This window comes from Jatropha curcas, chromosome 7, assembly GCF_041381405.1.
Source record: "Jatropha curcas cultivar XTBG-Jc1 chromosome 7, XTBG_Jcur_1.0, whole genome shotgun sequence".
Taxonomy (NCBI): domain Eukaryota; kingdom Viridiplantae; phylum Streptophyta; class Magnoliopsida; order Malpighiales; family Euphorbiaceae; genus Jatropha; species Jatropha curcas.
In genome coordinates, this window is record NC_143157.1 from 16,107,702 (window position 1) to 16,130,200 (window position 22,499).

Below are 22,499 nucleotides of genomic sequence, written 5' to 3' on the forward strand. Positions count from 1 at the left end.
GAATTTATAAGTTATTAAATACCAAATCTGGAGATTTGTTTGTCTTCTTGAATCTTATTGATCAATAATAAAAAATAAAAAAAAAAGAGAGGTAAGTCAGATGTTGTTAAAGCCATTACCTACCTAAATTGAATTGGGAGACACAAAAGTCATTGCTGGACAACCTAAATATAAAACCATTACCTACTAAATTGAATTGGGAGACACAAAAGTCATTGCTGGACAACCTAAATATAAAGCCATTACCTACTAAATTGAATTGGAAAACACAAAAAGTCATTGTTGGACAACCTAAATATTCTAATTTGGACAGCTTAGACAGAATACTTTGACTTGATTTGGGAACTTATTGACAGCCTATCTTACACTCATTTGAAGGGTAGCATATTTTGACTTGATTTGGGATCTTGTCTTGAGAAAATAAAAAGTCATTGTTGGAACAGTTTATTATTTTGCTAGGACAGCCTATATTACACTTAATTGCACAAGCATGCATTTTTAGAGTTAAAATTAATCAACTTGTGATTCACTCTATAATTTTTGCGTCAAATTTGAAATTTTGGTTTTATTGCTTGCTTGCTTTGATTGGGTAGAATTAAATTAGGTCCATATTTGGTTTGCTTTGTAGTGAACTAAATTCATACATTATATCCAGAATTCATCTTTTTAAATTTCAGTTGTATTTTCTTTGTTTGTACCTTCTTTGCTTCTGTTACATTATTAGGGTGTGTTTGCTTGTTTCTGCACTCTAAACTGATATAATCAAGTAGTACATAATCTAGTTCTTGTGCTATTGTCCATTTCATTTTGAGTGTTCTTTCTAGAATTTGTGCTTACTTTTCTTTGTTAAGGTTTATTTCCTTGTGTTCTAAGCGTTCTTTTAGTTGGTTGGTTGGCCTGGAAATTTTGAAGTACAATTGGAGGAATTGCAAGGAGTGATAAGGAGTGTAAACACGTGAGGGAGTGTTTTTACCTTAACACTATTCTTTTGTGATTTCTATTTTTAAGTACTAATCATGAGTGCAGGCAACTCTGGAGAAACTAGCGGGGAAGGAAATCAAATTAAAGATCCCCAATTGAAGCTATTTATGGAATCAATTCAAGGGCAGTTTCGAAACTACAACAATTTCCTACAAGGTATGAGAGAGTAGTTGCAGGAAATTAAAGCCGCTCAAAGCTCTACTGCAACAAGAGCTCGTCCTCATACTACTCCAATTAGATTTCAAACTCCTGAAGATGAAGAGGTCAATAATCCTAAAGTTAGTACATTTGATGGTGACTTGGGATCAATCAAGATGAAAATTCCAGAATTCCATGGTAACAACAATGCTGAAGAATACCTTGAGTGGAAAAGAAAGGTTGAGCAAATCTTCGAGTGCCATAACTATTCTGAAGAGAAGAAGTCTCACCTTGCAGCTGTTGAGTTTAAGGGTTATGCCATGTTCTGGTGGGAACAATTACTATTAAAGAGAAGAAAGAAGGGCATGCGACCCGTGCCACAATAGGAGACTATGAAGGAGTTAATGCACCAGAAATTTGTCCCTACTTATTACTTTAGGGACTTGCACAACAAATTGGCAAGATTAGTGCAAGGAGGGAAAAGTGTGGAAGTTTACTACAAGGAGATGGAGATGTGCATAGCTAGAGCTAAAATGGAAGAAGCTGAAGAAATCATCATGTCTAGGTTCCTTGGAGGTCTGAATAGTGAGATTGCCGATGCTTTGGAGATGTATCACTATGATACACTAGAGGAGATGGTAGATATGGCCATGAAGTTAGGAAGGCAGAAAAAGGGGAAATTCACCAACAAGTATTCTAACCATACTTGGGGATCCAAATGGCCCAAGGGAGGTGAAAGAAGAGATTTCAAAGGTAATAATTCCCAAAGGGCAGAATCAACTTCTCGAGGTAAAGAGGTTACCCAAACCACATTCAAGGGTAACAAAGGTACTTCTAACCCTACAACCCCTTCTAGAGAAATTAAATGCTTTAAATGTTTGGGAAAAGGGCATATTGCATCTCAATGTCCTAATAAAAGGGTTATAATTGCTAAGGATGATGGAAATATTAGTTCTGAATCTGAATGTAGTGATTATGATGATGTGCCTCATTTGCATGATGTTGATAATATTGATTCAGATATGGAAGAACATAATGTATTATTTGCTCAACATGGAGAATCTCTAGTTGTTAGGCGAGTTTTGAATATGCATGTTAAGGAGGAGAGCCTTGAACAATGTGAGAACATATTTCACACTAGATGCTTGATACGTGGAAAAGTGTGCATGCTTATTATTGATGGGGGTAGTTGCACTAACGTTGCTAGTGTGAGTATGGTGAGTAAGTTGAATTTGGCATATCTCAAACATCCTAAACCTTACAGATTACAATGGTTGAATGATTGTGGGGAGGTGAAGGTGACACGCCAGGTGCTTGTGCCATTCTCTATTGGATGGTACAAAGATGAGATTTTGTGCGATGTAGTACCTATGCAGGCAGGCCAATTGTTATTGGGTAGGCCATGGCAGTATGATAGAAGGGCACTACATGATGGGTTTTACAACCGATACTCTTTAGTTCATGAGGGCAAAAAGGTGGTTCTTGCTCCATTGTCACCTCAAGAAGTGTAAGCTGATCAGATGAAGATGCTTGAGAGAGAGAGAGAGGCTTCTGCTTTGAGGAAAAGTGAGAGTAAGGCTTTGAGTTCGAGAGAACGAAAGAGTGAAAAGAGTGAGGTTGGGAAGAAAGAGGCCATAAAAGATACAAAACAAATTAAAGGCCCAATGGTAAGTGAAACACCAAGAGAAGAGAGAAAGAAACAAACCTTTTATGCGAGAGCTAGAGAGGTTAAGTGTGTTATCGCCTTGAGGCAGCCCATGTTGCTACTTAGGTTCAAGAAGGTTTTATTTTCTGATACTGACATTAACCTTGACAGTTTTCCTTCTGTGTTTGTTTCTATGTTGCAGGAATTTACTGATGTTTTCCCTGATGAGTTGCCTAGTGGATTGCCACCTTTAAGAGGGATAGAACATCAGATAGACTTCATGCCCGGCTCCACCATTCCAAATCGACCAGCCTATAGAAGCAATCCAATGGAGACAAAGGAGTTGCAAAGGCAAGTTGATGAGCTTATGGAGAAAGGATTGGTGCAAGAGAGCATAAGCCCCTGTGCCGTTCCAGTACTTTTAGTACCCAAAAAGGATGGTACATGGCGGATGTGCGTTGATTGCAGGGCGGTCAACAAAATCACTGTAAAGTATAGACACCCTATCCCTAGACTTGATGACATGTTAGATGAGTTGTGTGGGGCGACTTACTTTACTAAAATTGACTTAATTAGTGGTTATCATCAGATTAGAATGCAACCAGGTGATGAATGGAAAACTACTTTTAAAACTAAGTATGGTTAGTATGAATGGTTAGTAATGCCTTTTGGATTATCTAATGCACCTAGTACATTTATGAGGCTTATGAACCATGTTTTGCGAGCTTTCTTAGGAAAATTTGTGGTTGTGTACTTTGATGATATACTTATTTATAGCAAGTCTCTTAATGATCATGTTGAGCATGTTAGGCTAGTATTACAAGCTTTAAGGTCTGAACAGTTGTATACTAAGCTTAAAAAGTGCACATTTTGTATAGATAGACTTATGTTTCTTGGATTTGTTGTGAGTGCGCAGGGTATTGAGGTAGATGAGGAAAAAGTGAAAGCTATCAAAGAATGGCCAACTCCCAAATCAGTTTCAGAAGTTAGGAGTTTTCATGGGTTGGCAAGCTTTTATAGAAGATTTGTACAAGATTTCTCTTCAATTGCAGCACCACTCACAGGGATAATCAAAAAGGAAGTTGGGTTCAAGTGAGGAGAGGAACAGCAACAAGCGTTTGACACGCTGAAAGGGAAGTTGACATCTGCTCATATACTTTCTTTACCTAACTTTGAGAATACTTTTGAAATTGAGTGTGATGCTTCTGGTGTAGGAATTGGGGCAGTCTTGATGCAAGAGAAGAAGCCAATAGCCTACTTCAGTGAGAAGTTGAATGGAGCTCAACTCAATTACTCAACTTATGATAAGGAGCTATATGCCTTGGTGAGAACTTTAGATGTTTGGCAACACTACTTACTACCTAAGGAGTTTGTCATCCATACTGATCATGAAGTCCTAAAACACTTGAAGGGTCAAGGTAAGCTCAACAAAAGGCACGGTAAGTGGGTTGAGTTTATTGAACAATTCCCTTATGTAATTAAATACAAGTATGGCAAAGATAATGTTGTTGCTGATGCATTATCAAGGAGATATGTACTCATTACTGCTCTTAGTTCTAAGTTGCTTGGATTTGAGTATGTTAAGGATTTGTATGTGACTGATACTGACTTTGGTAATGTGTATATGGCATGCGAGCATGGAGCATTTGATAAATTTTATAGACATGATAGATATTTGTTTAGGGGTAGCAAACTTTGTGTGCCAAAATGCTCTATGCGTAACTTGCTTGTACTTGAATCTCATTGTAGGGGATTGATGGGGCATTTTGGGGTACATAAGACTTATGACATGCTGAACAAACATTTTTATTGGCCTCATATGCGTAAAGATGTAGAGAAGGTTTTTGATTCTTGCATTGCTTGTAAACAGGCCAAATCTAAGTCTATGCCTCATGGATTGTATATGTCTTTTCCTAGTTCACCTTGGGTTGATATCTCTATGGATTTTGTACTTGGTTTACCTAGGACTAGGCGTGGTAGAGATAGCATCTTTATAGTTGTTGATAGGTTCAGTAAAATGGCTCATTTCATTCCTTGTCATAAAACTGATGATGCCATTAATGTTGCTGATTTATTCTTTAGAGAGGTGGTACGGTTGCATGGGGTGCCATAGACTATCGTCTCTGACAGGGATGCTAAATTCCTTTCACATTTTTGGAAGGTTTTGTGGGGTAACCTTGGTACAAAGTTACTTTATTCTACTACGTGTCATCCACAAACAGATGGACAAACTGAGTTTGTGAATAGGACTTTAGGAACTTTACTTCGTGCTATTGTGGGTAGGAATTTAAAATCTTGGGAAGATTGTTTGCCATTCGTTGAGTTTGCATATAACTGTAGCATACATTCTACTTCAGGTTTTACTCCATTTGAACTTGTTTATGGATTTAACCCACTAACTGTTTTGGATCTTATTCCTTTACCTTTACATGAGCTTTCTAGTTTAGATGGTGCTAAAAAGGCAGAATTGGTGAAGTCTTTACATGAAAAGGCTAGAGCAAATATAGAAAAGAGGAACAAACAATATGCCGACAGAGCGAATCAGGGGAGGAAGAAGCTGGTGTTTGCGCCTGGAGTTGGGTTTGGATACACTTTCGAAAGGAGAGATTTCCCAATCAACGAAAGACTAAGCTTGATGCACGTGGAGATGGTCCATTTCAATTCTTAGAGCGCGTCAATGATAATGCTTACAAGATTGACTTACTAGGTGAGTATGGTGTTTCTGCCACTTTCAATGTTAGTGATTTGTCTCCTTTTAACATGGATGCAGATTTTGAGGACAAATCTTTTTGAGGAAGGGGGAATGATATGGATCAACCATCACTCAACCATGGAGCTCAAGGGAGCAAGGAGAACAACATGGGAGATGCATTGGTGTTTCCTAGTGGGCCAATTACAAGAAGTCAAGCAAAGAGACATGGGGCAGCCATATCCTTATATGTTCAAGCCCAAATTACACAAGATCTTCATGATGTGGCATTTAACAAGCATAGTGTGGAACTTGAAGGCACACCTAGGCTTCTTACAATGTTGGAGACATGTGCTGTTGGTGTAGCACACCCTAGCCATGCTAATATGTAAGGGATGTGTGCTTGGACGTGGTCTTATCCCTTGTTGCTTGTTTTAGTCTAATTAATATGCAAGGGATATGGGCTCAAGTGTTTATTTAAGTTGTTTTGGGCTGATTTTATGATGCATGCAATTTGCCCAATATTAAGTTGTCTATTTTGGGCTGGAAATGATTCTATTTTGTGTGTACTAGTTAGGCCCATGTGTTTTGGCCTTAGGGCAGCCTAGTTAGATACTCTTCTTTAGAGTTAGGTTTGTTTGAGGCATATAAATAACCTCCTTAAGATGTAAAATGGGATTTTGGCATAATTTGAATCTAAGGCAGAATTGTTCATGCTCTTGCATGTTCTTCTTAATTAGAGTGATAGTGAGAATTTGCTATCCTCTAATTGTATCAAGAATTAAGGTAAACTTATCAACTCATTGTGGCATTTATCTTGTTCTTAACTCGATTATTGGTGTTTCCGTTTCTGTATGAATGTGGGGTGCCATAGAGGGGGATTCATCTTAATCTTTGAACCGATCCACTCGATTAGGGGTTCTAGGAATTCATTTCCTTTGGGTTCCTTGTCAGTATCTCAGTAATTTTCATAGTTTGAACCAACCTCACATAGTGCCATGTTGCCTATAGGGTCATCCAAAGTGATGCTGAAAAATCTAGTCTTGCAACATTAGGCCTTGAGCATAGAGTTATGGAGCGATCATATGTGATTGTAGAGATCCATAAAATATTAGTACCTTCCATATCGTCCAGACTACCAGACCGTCCGACCCTATATATAATGTCGCTACCACACTCTGCTCCTCCATCTTCATATTAGATTTCTCCCTCAATTGCTGCAAAAGTTGTTTTCGATGCTGACTATGCTACTGATAGAGGCAGGATCACTAAGTTCGGCCATGATAATGACATCCATGTAGATTAGTAGATCATTATAACTTTATTATATCTTAATATTCTTTCATGGCAAGTATATTAATTTTGTTTAAAACTTTGATTTTTGCACTAATTGTTATTTAGTGAATTACTATTTATAAGTTTGTTCATGAATTATGCATTTTGGTTTGCAATGTATGGGATTTTAGATATTGCTGAATTGAAAATATATGTTGTTATTTTTAATAGGTCTTGATTTTTTGGGAAAAGAACAAAATTAAACAAAAATTTTTGAATTGCTTTAAATTTTGCCGACAGATCACCAATTTATATTATACATATAGATCACCCATACTTTACCCATGACACTGACTTTTTAGTAATTTTTTTTAAAAGTTTAACTAATCATTTACGTATACTTTCCCGATGAAAAATAATTAAATTAAAAATATGGCACCAAAATGCCAACAGATATGCCAACGAAACTACTACAAAATACTAACAAAAGTTTTACCAATGGAATTCCAACAACCATTGGATTCCATTTATAACCAATTTACCGATGATAGATTATTCGGTGATTAATAGTTTACCTATCACGGATTTATTGAGAAATGGATGTCCATCAACAATTGGTTGATAATCACTTTTATCAATGGAAATTCTGTTGTTAAATGGTGAGGAAGAAGAAGATAATGAGGATGATATCTCTCTTACACTTTCCTTTTCTCTCTGAGAATGAGATTATCACCCATCTCATATCTTGTCTCAACAACATCCACTAACCTTTAGTGGAAGCATTTTTTGAGATAAAATAATTCCACGTAAAGGCTGACTTTGTTAAAGGATTACCAAATTAACAACCCAAGTTTTCAGCAATCATTTGCTTTACATTCTCTACATTGTGGGATGAATCTTAATAAATGTTCAATTGTGGAGTAGATATCTTATCCTTAAAATAATGTGAATTTAAGATTATTATTCAAAATAGGTAAAACTTAACATCTCACATGGCCTTTTGTATGTTAGTCAAATTGTCGTTTGAAATTCAAACCCTAACTTTGTTAAAGTAGAAGTAAATGGTTAAATCATATTTTGTGCATGTCGCTTACTATCAAAAGTTAGAATTTGTATCCTATCTTGATTGTCCAACTGTCCTTAAGGGCATAATATTGTCTATTGTATCATATACGTTGTTGCTAATTAAGGAGTTGTGTTTTATGTACAGTTATGCTAGGAGGTTGTTGTTGGTCCAACACCCCTTATTCATTTAATGATTTTGGCTGAGCTATCGTCAGAGTGTGATTGTACTTAGCCAAAACATAGGAAGTTCCTTCATTGCCACATAGAAATCCTTCTATGTTTATTGGTTGTTGAAGATGAAAGATCTTATATTCATAGCAATCAAATCAACCATACTAGAACCCATAATATGATTCTCTTCTGCCATCTAAGAGCAAATGTTCCTGAGGTTTGCTCTAGATAGCATGGGATTGATTATCAACTAAGATGTCAAAACATTTTCATTCCTTGAGTGATTATGAATATTCAGCTTATATAGAGTCTCCTCGAGGTCCATAGGATCATTGATGTTTTTGTCATTTTTCACCATTTTAAATAATGGTCTTCACTAATTCGGTGTGGTCCCACTAAGTATTCTAAGATATTGTTCACCCCAAAAGATATTAGGCAATATAATATGCAATCAAGAGATATAAGAAATCATCAAACTAGCTTCTCAATGTCTAAAGTTGGCCCATGCAAATATATAGGCTTCAATGAGCCATCATTAAAGTTTTTTGATATATAGGCAAAATCTGATTAATCCTAAGAAGACACGAAGAGTCTAAGGTGAAAAAGAGATTGAGAAATAATATAAAGAAATTGAGAGACATGAGAGAAAACAAAAGATAAAAAGGGTTTTTATATTTCATTCACGTTTTAATTAAACAATATTTACAATCCTATTTGTATTATGCATAATCTAACCCTAGATATACTCATGTTTGTGTAATAATGCAACAAATTAGCTATTCACGAAGTTAATAAGTAGCTAAAATATATGCAAAATATACATATTATATATTTGGTCGGGAATGTAATCGGGCTGAATAATTTCTTATAAGGCCATATCAGTTTTTGGCCTCACTTTTGGCTCTCTAGGTGTGTCGGCCTTCATGTTTTGGACTAGCATTAACAATATCATTTTTTTTCTTTTCCATGCAAAGGATGTATTCAGAACCAAGAAACTAACTACTCTAGGCAATATGTTCCTAACTAAATCAACATTAAAAAACCCAACTAAAGAAGATGGCTCCTCCAACACATGTAAGTCCATATTCTTCAATAATATCATGCAAATTTTCTTCAAATAATATTCTTTCATATGGAATTTATTGCATGAAAACAAATGAAGTGCAGGTCAACAGTTCTCCTAGATTAAAATAAAAATAAAACCAATAACTTTGTTGGGATGAAACAATGTCTAACTTTGTGAAACCAATTATGATTTCTCACATATTCAAGATATTCAAACGTCCTTTTATTACAATTACAGTAAAAAACATGCAATTGGTACATTTAATTATTTATCAAATTTCTACTTTCCCAGTATTCAGAACCTAAAGATACTGGATAAAGATCCTTAGCAGATGTAGAAGAAGCAGTCTAAGGGCTCTCCAATTGCATACTCTGAGTTTGGCTATCGATTGTGTTTTGTCCACTGATTTGCTGAAAATGTTTTCTCATTGCTTCAACCATGAAATCGTCATGTAAAACACTTGAATCCAATTTGGAGTCTTGAACTGAAGCTTTTCCTTCAAGTATGCTCACAACTAAAGACATAGCAGGCCTAACTGCTGGAGAGAGATTAGTACATAAAAGAGCCACACGGATTACTGTCTCAACCTGTTCTTCATTGTAGTCTTTGCTTAGTCTTGGATCTACTAGCTCTAATAAACTCCCTTTCTCTTTTAAAACACATGCCTAAGAAAAATTATACAAAGATATATAGTTAGGGATAAGCATTCAGTCGATTTGGTTTAAATCAAAACCCAATTAGTACAAATTAAATAAACTGAAATTTTTAAGAGGAAAATCGAGCCAAACAAATTATATCCAGAATCAAAATCCAATTGAATTAAATTGGCTTTATGAATTTGGTTTGGTTTTAAGTTATTTTAGTATGTATTTGAGCTTTTTTTGGGGCGTAATAAAAATCAAACTAAATTGAATTTTTTTTACAAAAATGAAACTTGAATCAATTATTAAGCTTAAACAATTCATTTTGGTTAGATTTCCCAAACTATACTCAGTCCATTATATAGTTGAGAAAATCCTCTGTCCTACATTACGAATATATGCATAATATTCATTTTCCTTCTATACTCAGTCCATTATATAGTTGAGAAAATCCTCTGTCCTACATTACGAATATATGCATAATATTCATTTTCCTTTTGATAGAATGAATAATTTATTACCTGGATTTCATTCCTTTGCAAATCATTACTACTCCTGGTGTGAACCCATCCATATATTAAGCTAATAAAAAAATTTAAATTTAAAGGAAAAGACTTATCTATACATACCTTGTATAGTCCCACACTTAGAAAAATGGACAAAACATTAACATTTAAAAAAAAAAAAAAAACCTTTGTTTGATTGGCTTGGTTTATGGGACAATCTATATACTAGGTGTAGGAAAGAAATTTTCTTAGGAAAAATTAGCAAGAAAACAAGAGATTTGATTCTTACCCAATCAAGAAGATAAAAGTCATCCTTCTTCAAATTGTGCCGATTACTAGTGTTGCTTCTTCCACTAACAATTTCTAAGGCAACAATTCCAAAACTGTAAACATCTGCTTTATCAGTTAAATGACCACGCATTGCATATTCAGGTGCCATATACCCACTGCAATATCAATAGTATAATATATTAGGCATTTATATTTGTCTTCCTTTTTGAATAAAAGTTTAACATCTTACATATACTTAAATTTAGAAACTTCGTATATCCATTTTCACTTTTTTAAAAAAGAAACTCATTTCACAATAAATAATATTTTATTGTAAGTTATATATTGTTTTCCGTAATATATAATTGTAAGTAATATATTGACACAACTTCATGTGTGTGAGTCTAGCAAAGTATAGTGGATTATCTTAAGCCTAGGTAAAAAAGTAGGATGGGGAGTAAGTTATGGCGAGCATAAGAATACTTAAATTCTCAGATTTAGTTGGGATTGAAGTTTAATTATTCATGTTATTATAGGTAAAGAAGTAGAATACATCAAATAAATTATTCTACACATTTAATATTGTAGAAAAAAATCTATTTTTTGTAACTTCTTTGAAATTAAAGTTGAACAAAGAAAAGAGGATAAATATTGCAAGATGTGAACAGAAACTCACAAGGTTCCAGCAACTCTAGTGCTTATATGGGTATTATCTTCTTCATCAAGCTTGGCTAAACCAAAGTCAGATATCTTTGGATTCAAATTCTTATCAAGAAGAACATTGGTGGCCTTTATGTCTCTATGTACAATCTTCAACCTTGATTCTTCATGAAGAAAAGCCAAACCTCTTGCTATACCAACACAAATCTTCTGTCTTGTAGGCCAATCTAAATTTAATCGGTGTTCTTCAGGACCTTTTAAGTCATTATACTTAAAGTAAGCCTAAAGAGGTTGATATATAATTATATATAACTATTCATATTTAGTTAGGATATTTTTGTTAGACTTACCAAACAAAGCACGAGCAAGGCTGTTATTTTCCATATACTCGTACACTAGCAATAATTGATTTCCTTCAATACAACATCCGTAAAGCTTTACAAGGTGAGGATGTTGCAGAGCAGAAATCATGCCAATTTCATTCACAAATTCGCGATTTCCTTGCTTTGATTTAGAGGAAAGCTGCTTTACTGCAATTATAGTGCCATCTGAAAGAAGGCCCTGCATTAAGAAGATATATTTGAACATTCATGTAAGACTACATTTGGTCAGCCATAATGGATACATTTAATCTACTTGTATTAAATTAATCTGTAGTGCAACATTTATATTAAAAATACATTCAATTACTTTGTGTTGTGTTTCATTAAACAAAGTGTGAGGTCTTTCATTTTGAAAGTGTAACTTTGTACTCGATACCTTATAAACAGGACCAAAACCACCTTCTCCAATTTTATTAGCACGATCAAAGTTGTTTGTAGCAGCTTTTATTTGCCTCAATGTAAACGAACCTGTTTTTAAGTCTAGGCCCCTTAAATCTGTTAAAGAAATAGATTTTTCTCAGAGTTTTTTTCATGAAAACTAAAAACATTATTTATATAAATAAATAATATTTCATCCAAGTAAAATAAATATGTATTAGTTAATTTTATAATTCTTGGAGTATAAAGTTGACGTATCAATTCAAAAAATCTCAAATGAAGTGGAAAACAACAGAAATAGCAACATAAACAAATAAGTGAATAATGAGAAATACCTTGGTCTATTATATCTTTATGCCATAGACAACCTTTCCACCAGAGGACACACAGAACTAGGAAGATGATAGCTACTACAACAACCACAATACCAACTACTGTGCTTGCAGAAATACTACTACTACTACCTTCCGAAGGGGGGACAAAATCTACATGTGGAAAGAATATTAAAAAGATTTTTCAATTTAAGAAAGCATGAAAAAGAAAAGCAATGTTATACCTCTAACTTTAATAATGGTTTACACTAGAAGTAAAAGCTTATAGAGGTCATTAACTCACTTGGAATGATAGAGATGGCAGATATAAGAGGACCATAAACTCCTCTAGTAGGAATACTAGTTGTCCCTTTTCCATTCCAATAAAGGCGTATCTCCAATGTTTGATTTGTAACAATGGTGGTATAATTTTTATAGTTGCCTTACCAGCCCCACTAGCTTCATCCTCAATGTTAAAATCCTTTTGCATAAGCTTTTTCTGTCAAAGGTAACATAACTATGACATTAACTATTTTATATCCAAATTACACTTCAAGCCAATCGACAACTAGATTAGTTCGTAGCTAAATTGCAATATTCCACCAATAAATAGAGTTACTAATAGCTACCAAATTTCTTATCAAAGATGTGCCTTCCATGGCTAATTATCCATCCTTAATGCTTTGCTATTCCATCGAGACATTATATTAAATTGATAAGCTACATACCTGAATGTAAATATCAAAAATGCGCCTTCCAAGGCTATTATATGTATTATCATTAGTAAACATTATCTCTGCAAAATGGAGGCCAACTGTGTAATTCCCATTCCCCATGCAGAAACCATAATAAGTAAGAGAGATTGGAGAAATGCCTGCAGTCATGTATAATGTAGAAGTGCCTACGGAGAGCTCTGTTGTGTTTGTGGCGATATAGGGATCTGCATTCTTAGAATCATCCATGAAATTACCAGTATTGCTAAATGCCCAGTTAGTTCTACTTTTGTAGAATGTTGAAGGTCCAGCTCTATCTATATCGTCTTCATATAAGCTTCCATTAATAGTAGCTGCTTCCCCTCCACAATTTATATGCAAAGAATAGAAAGCTAGCACAAAATGTAACAACAAATAGTTACATAAAAGTAAAATCTATTTTATGGTATTGAAGTTACTAAGAGAAACATATGATTCTATTTTTCAAATCCATTAATTTTGTTTGTTTCCAAAACAATGTTGGAAATTGTTGGCTCAAGGGTCAATTTTATCTTGAGATTTTGATGATTACGCGAAACAAATAAATTTAATATTTTTGTATGTGCTAAATTATTTTATGCAGATTTTTAATATGGAAGTTGCTAAAGAAATCAAGATTCTATAATCCAAGATTTTTTGAAGACCATGAAGATTATTGAAGATCTTTTGGGGGTTAGCATCTTAGAAAATATTGTAGGATAGAGATAATATTCCCTTATAAGCACAAAATCTCTTTTATTTCTTTCAAAATCATTTTGAGATATTCTCGAAAATTACCTTAAAAAATGTCAAATTTTTGCTCTTTCAATTTCATTTACCTAACTAAAAAAGATTTTGGCAAAAATTATTTTTTGTAACAAATAATCGAGTATTTGTAAAAGATTCACATACTCTATCATTTTATTTTCGAAAAGTTAAAATACTCATTAAAGCTAAAACTTCAACGTCTTTTATAACGGGAAATTCATCCCTCTTATAAAAACGTTTTTCCTCTTTTGAAAAAAATGTGGTTTTTGTAAGAGTAAGAGTTAGTTGTTTAAAGTTTCAGATCTCTCAAAGCTCTCTGTTCAACCCCCTTCATTTCTTTTCATCTATTTGCTTCAAAAGATATTTTTCAAGAGAAAGAAATCTAGTAACAACATTTTCTGAAGAACAGTTCTGAACTTTCCTTCTGTTTTGAAATCTATTTTTTGTTCTTCCTGTTCTTATAATTGCATTTCTCTTTGTCTATATAGATTCTTGTAATCTGTTGTAGGCTAGAGGATTCTAAACGAAAAATATTTATGTAATAGCTTAGGTGAAAAGCTATGGTGTAAAAAGTTATTAAGCGACCTTCTCCTTGTGTGAGATTTAATGTCTTGATGTGAGTTTTCGGTTCTCTGCAAAACAGAAAGGTGTAGAGGTTGACTAGAACTTTTAGAAATCTAGTGGGACAAAGGTTGGATCTAGGTGTTGATCTATTTTCTTGTAAGGTTTGTCTCTTACCCTTGAAAAGATGAGTCATGGGGAGTGGATGTAGGCGAGTTAGTGCCGAACCACTATAAATCTCTGTGTTTATCTTCTTTCATTTTCTGAAGTGTTGCTTGAATTATATTCTGTTTACACAACTATTAATCTTTTCAGAAATGCTAAGTTGTTTAAGTTTCTGTTTCTAAACGTGAATAAGCTTTATCTTTAGAACTCTGGATTCCTGTATTGTGATTATACCAAGTTCTAATCTATCCTTTTATATCCTGTGTAAATCACAATCTGAGTTATAATCAGTTTTCTAAACTTACATAAGCTTTGTGAAGCAGTTCTAAACATAATAACTGTTCTTCACAGAGTCTTTCTAATCTTGCAATAGCTTTGTGGAGAAGTTCTAAACTTGATAACTGATCCTTACTAACGCTTTCTAATTCCACTAGAACAGTATTCTGATCTTGTGTTTTTAAAATGTGAAATTTTTAGAAAACCCAATTCACTCTCCCTCTTAGGTTGTGCAATATATAAACGAGGCCCATAGAAATTAAAAGGTTAAAGGGCATATGAGTTTTATGGCTTTTAGGCAATGTCCATTTCTGCTTATTTTAGTAATAGTTGGACCTAACCATAAGCCCAGGCCTATTCTAGGCTCTAAATTATAATTTAAAATTATAAGTTCAAAATAATAAAAAAAAAAACAAAACTTTACTTACTTTTTGGGCAACCAAAGTTTTTTAAACATGAAACAGTATTTCTGCAAAATAATACAAGCAACAATAAATGAATATATAAACATATAAATGATTCAAATCCTCAAAAAAAAAAAAAAGAGAAAAAAAATAAACTTACGATACATTGCCCATTAAGGAGCTTGCAAATAAATTTCTGTGGAAACAACAAGAAATTTGATCATTTAGCTACCATGTGTGTGTGTGAGAGAGATAAAGAAATAGAGAAAAATGAGATTGAAGTTTTGTACATGTTAGGTTCTTGACATGTGCTTTGAGTTGTGAAATTGTTGTAGGACAAATCACTGCACATTGCACAAAAAAAATGTTATTTGAGTAGTTCCATTAATAATATGTTCAAAATGGACAATTACATCTATACTAGACTCATAATTTATTAAGAGTGAATTTCAATCTTATTTCATGTAAGATAATAAAAGTATTACAAATTGAAAGGGTAGAGGTAAAGTGGGTAAGAGGTTAGAACCCATGAGGTGAAAATGTAGATGTGGGCTTATTTGGCCTTGGGCCAACCAATGGTAAAAGGTTAGTACTAACCAATTAGCTAGCTAACTTGCCATCCTTATATACCCTTTGTAGGTTGGGTATTTAATCAATGTGAGATTCTTAACAAAAAGGTTGCAGTTTTTCAAATAACAATTACCTATCGTCTGATTATATGATATATTCGCTATAGACAAGTATTTTTTTATTTTGCATAATCATCCTTAGGGTCATTTGCTAATTATGTAATTGTTCATACGTGCATACTACCATAGTGCAACCTAACCTTATAAATAATCATACTATAACAAAATTAAAATTTCTTTAATTCTCTTAGTAAAAACAAAAATCAATAAGAGTGGTCTAGCTGGTCTTCTCACCTTCTATAAGAGCATGGGGAGTGAAAAATCTAAGATTTGAGATCTCTCAACTATAAGGATTTTCCACCTATTTGGTATGCCTGAAAGAGACTTATAGCCCTATCATTGTATCTTACAATGCTATTTTAACTCATTTGGCCTCTCAAATAATGAATAGAAAAAAAGTTCCTTAATTGTTGTTACTTTGCATAATGACCTGGTTCTTGGGCTTTATGCTCAACATATTAACATGTACAAAGACTCAAATGTTATTCTAATAAATGGAGAATATAGAGTCAAGAGAATGATGTTCCTCTTATTTATCTATTCTATCCATCTATTTATCTATCTATCTATCTATCTCATCATTATATATATATATATATATAATTGTTAAGCTCTCAGAAATTGAAGATTGAGTGAATTGTGAATATTTATATTAACGGAGAAATAATTATCGTTAGATAAGGATAGTAGGAATCTTAGCTTATTTGTTAATTAGAGTTTATTTAGGAGTCTAATATCTTTTATATTATTCTTTTATTTATTTTATCATTGTATATTATTAGTAGTTTCCCCTTTAATTATTTGGTCATTTATGTGCAAATATGGTATATGCTTTGTTTTTGTTGTTGTTTGTTCCTTTTTTTGGTCTGCAGACGTTATTAGAAAAAGATAGTTCCATTTCGTTTGTCAAGGGGTAGTCCAAGAATTACTTCATTAAATGTAGTGACCTTTGGGTACTCTGCCTTGCCTATATAAGGCTTTCACCTTGCCTCATTTGCTTCACTCTCAACATTTCCAAATTCAGAGCGTCTCTCTCTAAAAACTTATTTCTCTCTCTAGTAAGTTCTATAGCTTTTTGTATTACTTTTTATTTACTTTGGCAGAATCATGGGTTCACCTAGCGATGAAGACGTTTAAGTTTTTATTAAGCAGTCTGAAGATAAAGCCGTTGAATCTGGGGTTGGTGAAGCAAAAGGTAGAAGGGAGAATATTAGAATCGCCAACGTTCCCTTTGATATCGATGAGGGTGAGCTTCTTGATGTATTTTCCATGTACAACATCACGCTAGAGTATAAGTTGGCTCACCCTTTAGAGTATATGAGAGAGCAAATGAAACCGCTAGATAGTGAGTCCATTATGCTATACGAGGAGACTTCCAATCAGGGGTTTGGCTACCTCTATCCGAGGCTCTGAAATCTTTTTTCAGTGAATACGGCATCACCATCAGCCAACTCCACCATAATGGTGTAAGATTTCTATGTGGTATAGTGGAGTTGGCTTGCTAAGATGGGACGGTTCTTACAGCTCGAGGGGGTGAGCGAACTCTATCGTCTACATATCAGAGTAAACAAAGACCACTGTTTCCTTAAGTGAAGAATAATTGTAGCATCTTCTCTAAATAGTCAAAGATTTCTTCCTTGAAAAATTGGAAATATAATGTTTTTCACAGTTCGGCATCCAAGTGGGTTCGAGGTAACCGAACCAGTGGTCTAATGACCCCACACATTGTCTCCCAACTTTGCCTACCCCTGAGGATCGATAATGTGTGAAATTGATAAAAGCTAGGGGGTTGAGATCTATGAACCTGAGGAAAGTGACTGTCAAGGGTTACCCAGTTTACTCTCTTAGCGGGCCCATGAGATCGAACCCTTCACCTTCTAGTAAGTTTAGTTCCTCTTTGTATAAGTGTTGCTCTCTTTACTTACCTTTCTTAGTTTTCTCTTTTTTATTTTTTGCATTTTTGTGCAAAGATGGCTCTTAAAAAGGCAAAGGCTTCTAAGATGTCAAAAATAGCTGAGGCGATGAATAAGAAGGCCGAAGCGGGGAGATTGGATAAGGGGACTCCTCTGATGATACTTGATCCTCTGACAGATAACGCTGGTGTTGTCTCGGAGTCTGCTCATGTTGAGTATATTGCTACAAGTCCTTCAACTGAGCCCAGTAGGAAGAGGCCTTGAGAAGTGACCGGTTCATATTCCTCTCCCTCTCCCTTCTTACTGGCAAGGCCCTAGATATCCGAACCTATTTTTTTGAAGAAGTACAGACCGAACTGTAGTCTGCAAAATGACTAACCTAGCTATGAGATATCCCGCATTGCCTTTTTCCCGTGGATCTTCATTAGTATGAGTGTTTGGATGATCTGGCGATGAGGGACCTTGCCAACTAGAGTCTCTTCTAGGGCAATAAATGATAACAACCTTAGCTATGCTCGTATAAATAAGTTAAAAGGGGCATACACAAAGATGGAGGGGAGGAAGGTTGAAGAGTCTAAACTCTGCCATGAAGGAGTAGGAGTCACAGTACAAGGCAGAGATTGTTGTTTCGGGATGCCGAACATGAAAAAACTTCAAGAGGAGATCTAAGCCCAAGCTGAAAAGATCAAGGCTTTGGAGGCTAAAAATAAGAGTTGGAGAATGAGATTCAAAGGCTTCGGGCTCAAGAGAGCTCGGTGGAGGAGGATCTAGCCAAGGCTTGTCTGATCCTTAGGGCTATAAAATTATGGATGAATTAAAGGCTCGAGATCCGAACAAAGACTAGAGCTGGGTTGACAAGGTGTACCTGATGAAATGAGGAAGAAGAAGAAGCAAGTTTATTGGTGATGGTGTTGTGTCAGAAGATCCTCCTTCCATCTCACCAGCTCACTAGGATCCCCCTTCTGAAGATCCTTTGGTTGATCCTGATACCGAACAAACGGATGGGTACCCAAATCCCCTTCGAAATGTGCTTGTGGATCAGGGCTCAAATGTGGAGCTAACCTTTGGAAGGGGGAGGTGGTTTAGATTCTTATGTGAACTTATGCACTTAGTGTAGCAGATCCTTTTAATCATCTTTGTGTGACATCTTATGTTTTGTTTTAATGAAAAAATCCTTATTTATTATTCCTATTTAAGTGTTGTGTGTATTTTAATTTTTTGTTTTCTTCCAATAAAGCACAAACTGAACAATGTGTAAATGTTCTGTTTAGACTTGGCGAACTGAAGTGTTAATATCACATTATGGTATAAATTTAGTTGTCTTAAATCAATAGATAAAGAGGAGTGTTAAGGTCGGCAATTACATATACTGTTTTCCAGTCTAACTTTTTTGTGGTATTAAAGTCCATTTAAGGGGAGGCACTTTTTAAGTTCCTCGCTAATGGATTTTTTAAGCGCATCGCTGTGGACTGCTAAAGTCTGAGCTGATGGACTGCTCAAGTCCAAGCTGATGGATTGTTAAAGTCAAGGCTGATGGATTGTTAAAGTCAAGTCCAAGCTGATGGATTGTTAAAGTCCAAACTGATGGATCGTTAAAGTCCAAACTGATGGATCGCTTAAATCCCAACTAATGGACTGCTAAAGTCTAAACTGATGGATTGCTTAAGTCTGAATTGGTGGACTGCTAAAGTTTGAACTGATGGACTGCTGAAGTCGAAAGTGATGGATATGGTTAGGAAAAGAAGTACAAAACTATTGAAATATTTTTCTAAGTAAGATCTTCCAGGAAAAACTTAATATATCATACCTTTCTAATCTATATGAGACATGATATATTAAGTGAAAAAACTTGAGATCTTTTTTATTATTTCATTCTAAACTACCATACACTTTATTGAATGGAAATACAATATGCTTCTTTAAGTTGTCTGCATTCCATTCGGTTCCATTAATCTTTCTATGCTTGCATATGCTCGGACTTAGCTGCTTTGTAATTTCATATGGGCCTTCCTAATTCTGCCCCAATTTGCCTACTCCTGTCGAAGCCCTTTGTTATCTTTGCCTTTCGGCAAACCTTATCTCTTTCTTTAAACTGCCTACTTCGCACTCGCCTGTTGAAGTATCTTCGCATCCTCTGTCTGCATGCTTTAGCTCTGACTGCTACATCTTCTCTGAGTTCTTCTGCTAAATCTAGGTTGATTTTTTAGACTTTCATTACTGTGGAGCTCTTTATGTTCAATTGTTCTTTTATTGGGGATGCCTATCTTTACCGGTAATACTACTGCTTCGGTTCCAGATACAAGGGAGAAGGGGGTTTGACCTATCGCATGTCGAGGTGTGGTCCTGTATAACTAGAGTACACTGTTTAGCTCCTCTGCACAGTTAGCTTTCTTCTCCATCTAATCTCTTCTTTAGCCCTCGCAATATGGTTCTATTGGTAACTTCAGTGAGGCCATTAGTTTGGGGATGGACTACCGAAGTGAAGTGAAGTCCAATGTGCCAGTCTTCGCAAAAAGATTTGAAGGCTCCTGAGTCAAATTGTTGTCCATTATCAGTAACAATTTTATGGGGTATGCCATACCTAAATATTACATTGTTCTTGAAAAAACTGATGATCCAAGCTGGGGTAATGGTGCTGAGGGCTTTGGCTTCTACCCACTTAGAGAAGTGGTCAATTACTACAACTGAAATTATCTTTGCCTAGTTGTCACAGGAAAAGGTGCTAGGATGTTCGATCCCCCATTGAGCAAAAGGCCAAGCCGAGCTAATGGTTGTAGTTCTGAGGAGGGTTTTATGGGTACGCGATCACATTTTGGCAAGTCATGCAGTGGTGATGGTATTGGCAAACGTACTTTTTCATTTTTGGCCAGTAATACCCCAAAAGTAGTATTTTTCTCAGCATTGCGTCCGAGCCTTCATGTGGCCCCAAACACCTTTATGGGTCTCTCTTATGATGTAGTTGCCGTCTTCTTCAATGAGACAATTCCCGAAGGATGTGATTTTGATCTTCGTGTTCCTTAGATAACTCAACTACAAAGTCTGTAAGTACCTTTGCTTTCATGGCAGTGCATGGGGTATACCTTATGTCAAACTCTCCTAGTCTAATTGACCATTCCATTAACCTTTCGGAGGTTTCAGCTCGATGTAAGATCTTTTTCAAAGTATGGTTAGTTCGAACAAATATAATTTGAGACTGGAAATAATGACGTAGCCTGTTCGCTGATATGAGGATGGCGAACACCAGCTTTTCAATGCTGGGGTTTCGTAGCTCAGCTCGTTGGAGGACTTTGCTGGTGTAATAAATAGGGTACTACTCTCTCTCCTTTTCTTTAACTAGGACAGATGTTAATGTGCTTTCAGTAACAGCCAAGTATAAGTAAAGTGCCTCATCCCTCTTGGGCCTGCTAAGGAGAGGAGTTGAAGACAGGAATTTTTTATTTAGTCAAAGGTGAGCTGGCACTTGTGATCTCATTAAAAGCTCTTCAATTGTTCCAGAGCTCGGTAGAAAGGCATGCACCTCTTAGCCGAGTATGAGATGAAACATCCCAAGGCTATGATTCGGTCATTCAACTATTGGACCTCATGGATACTAGTAGGCGCTTGCATATCCAAGATTGCTTTAATCTTCTCAGGGTTCGCCTCAATTCTCCTCCGTAATATCATGAAGCCTAAGGACTTGCACTTATCTGGATTTAGCTTAATGCTAAACTTATTAAAAATTTCAAATGCTTCTTCTAAGTCCTTACGGTGGTTAGCAGCTTCAGCGCTTTAATGATCATATTGTCTACATACACTTCTACTGTTCGCCCTATCTAGTATTGGAACATGTAGTTGACCAATCGCTGGTATGTGGTTCCTACATTTTTTAGAATGAAGGGCATTACCTGATAGCATAAATTCCCATGTCTGTAATGAAGCTTGTCTTCTCCTCATCTAGCTCGTTCATCCTTATTTAGTGGTATCTAGTAGTTGCATCCATGAAGTTGTACAATTCATAGCCAGCTGTTGATTCTACTAGTTGGTCTATGTTGGGTAGAGGGTAGTAGTCTTTAAAGACGCCTTGTTTAGATTGGTAAAATCTACATACAATCTCCACTTTCCATTGGGCTTAGGTACCAATTTTATGTTCGCCAACCATTCTAGGTAATCGACTTCTCTTATAAATCCTGCATGCAAAAACTTGTCTACTTCGACTGTTATGGCTTGTTGCCTTTTAGGTCTATGGCTTCGCTTCTTTTGCTTCACAGGTTTGCAATCTGGATCTATACTGAGATTATGAGATATGATGTCGAGGTTAATCCCGATTTTGTCCCCAACGGTCCAGGCAAAGTTATTAGATTGTCTTTTAATACCCCTTTTATGTTGTTTTGTATCTCCATAGGCAGTTCAGCCCCAAGGTCAGGTATTTCCCCGACTCAACTTCCCATTTGACTAGTTCGCCTATATGTGTTGGGCTTGAATCTGAGGTGTTTCTGGATATGTCAAGGGTCGATGTTCATCTTGCACTGCATATGTTTCCTCATTCGATATGCACATGATGGATAGGGCGAAAGGTATCCCTTTCAGTGCTATCATGTACGCTTCCTGAGCCATCTTCTGGTTTCCATTCACAGCCACCACCTTATTATTATTAGAGTAAAATTTTAGAGTGAGGTAGTTGATGCACGTGACTGCTTCCAATTCATATAGGGCAGGTCGACCTAATATAGCATTATAAGAAAACGGATGTTCGTTACCATGAATTCAGATTTAAATCTTTTGAAATACCTTCGATTTGAGCTCTAAGGTTACATTATGGATCCAGCTACTTGAA

At 35.4% G+C, this 22,499-nt stretch overlaps 1 protein-coding gene and 1 pseudogene across 1 annotated transcript in view; one reads left to right on the forward strand and one right to left on the reverse strand.

Annotated features, from left to right (window-relative positions):
* Positions 1-1,016: 1,016 nt before the first annotated feature.
* LOC149494763 (uncharacterized) lies at positions 1,017-6,759 on the forward strand (annotated as a pseudogene).
* Positions 6,760-9,126: 2,367 nt separating this feature from the next.
* Positions 9,127-22,499, reverse strand: part of LOC105646353 (putative leucine-rich repeat receptor-like serine/threonine-protein kinase At3g14840) — a 23,522-nt gene continuing 10,149 nt past the window's right edge. Inside the window, 12 exon segments of the mRNA XM_089723773.1 lie at positions 9,127-9,695; positions 10,467-10,623; positions 11,124-11,361; positions 11,458-11,668; positions 11,867-11,985; positions 12,204-12,353; positions 12,484-12,600; positions 12,603-12,678; positions 12,908-13,284; positions 15,109-15,149; positions 15,245-15,280; positions 15,375-15,428. Of these exon segments, the coding sequence (XP_089579899.1) occupies positions 9,291-9,695; positions 10,467-10,623; positions 11,124-11,361; positions 11,458-11,668; positions 11,867-11,985; positions 12,204-12,353; positions 12,484-12,600; positions 12,603-12,678; positions 12,908-13,284; positions 15,109-15,149; positions 15,245-15,280; positions 15,375-15,428 (1,981 nt within the window). The 3' untranslated portion in view covers positions 9,127-9,290.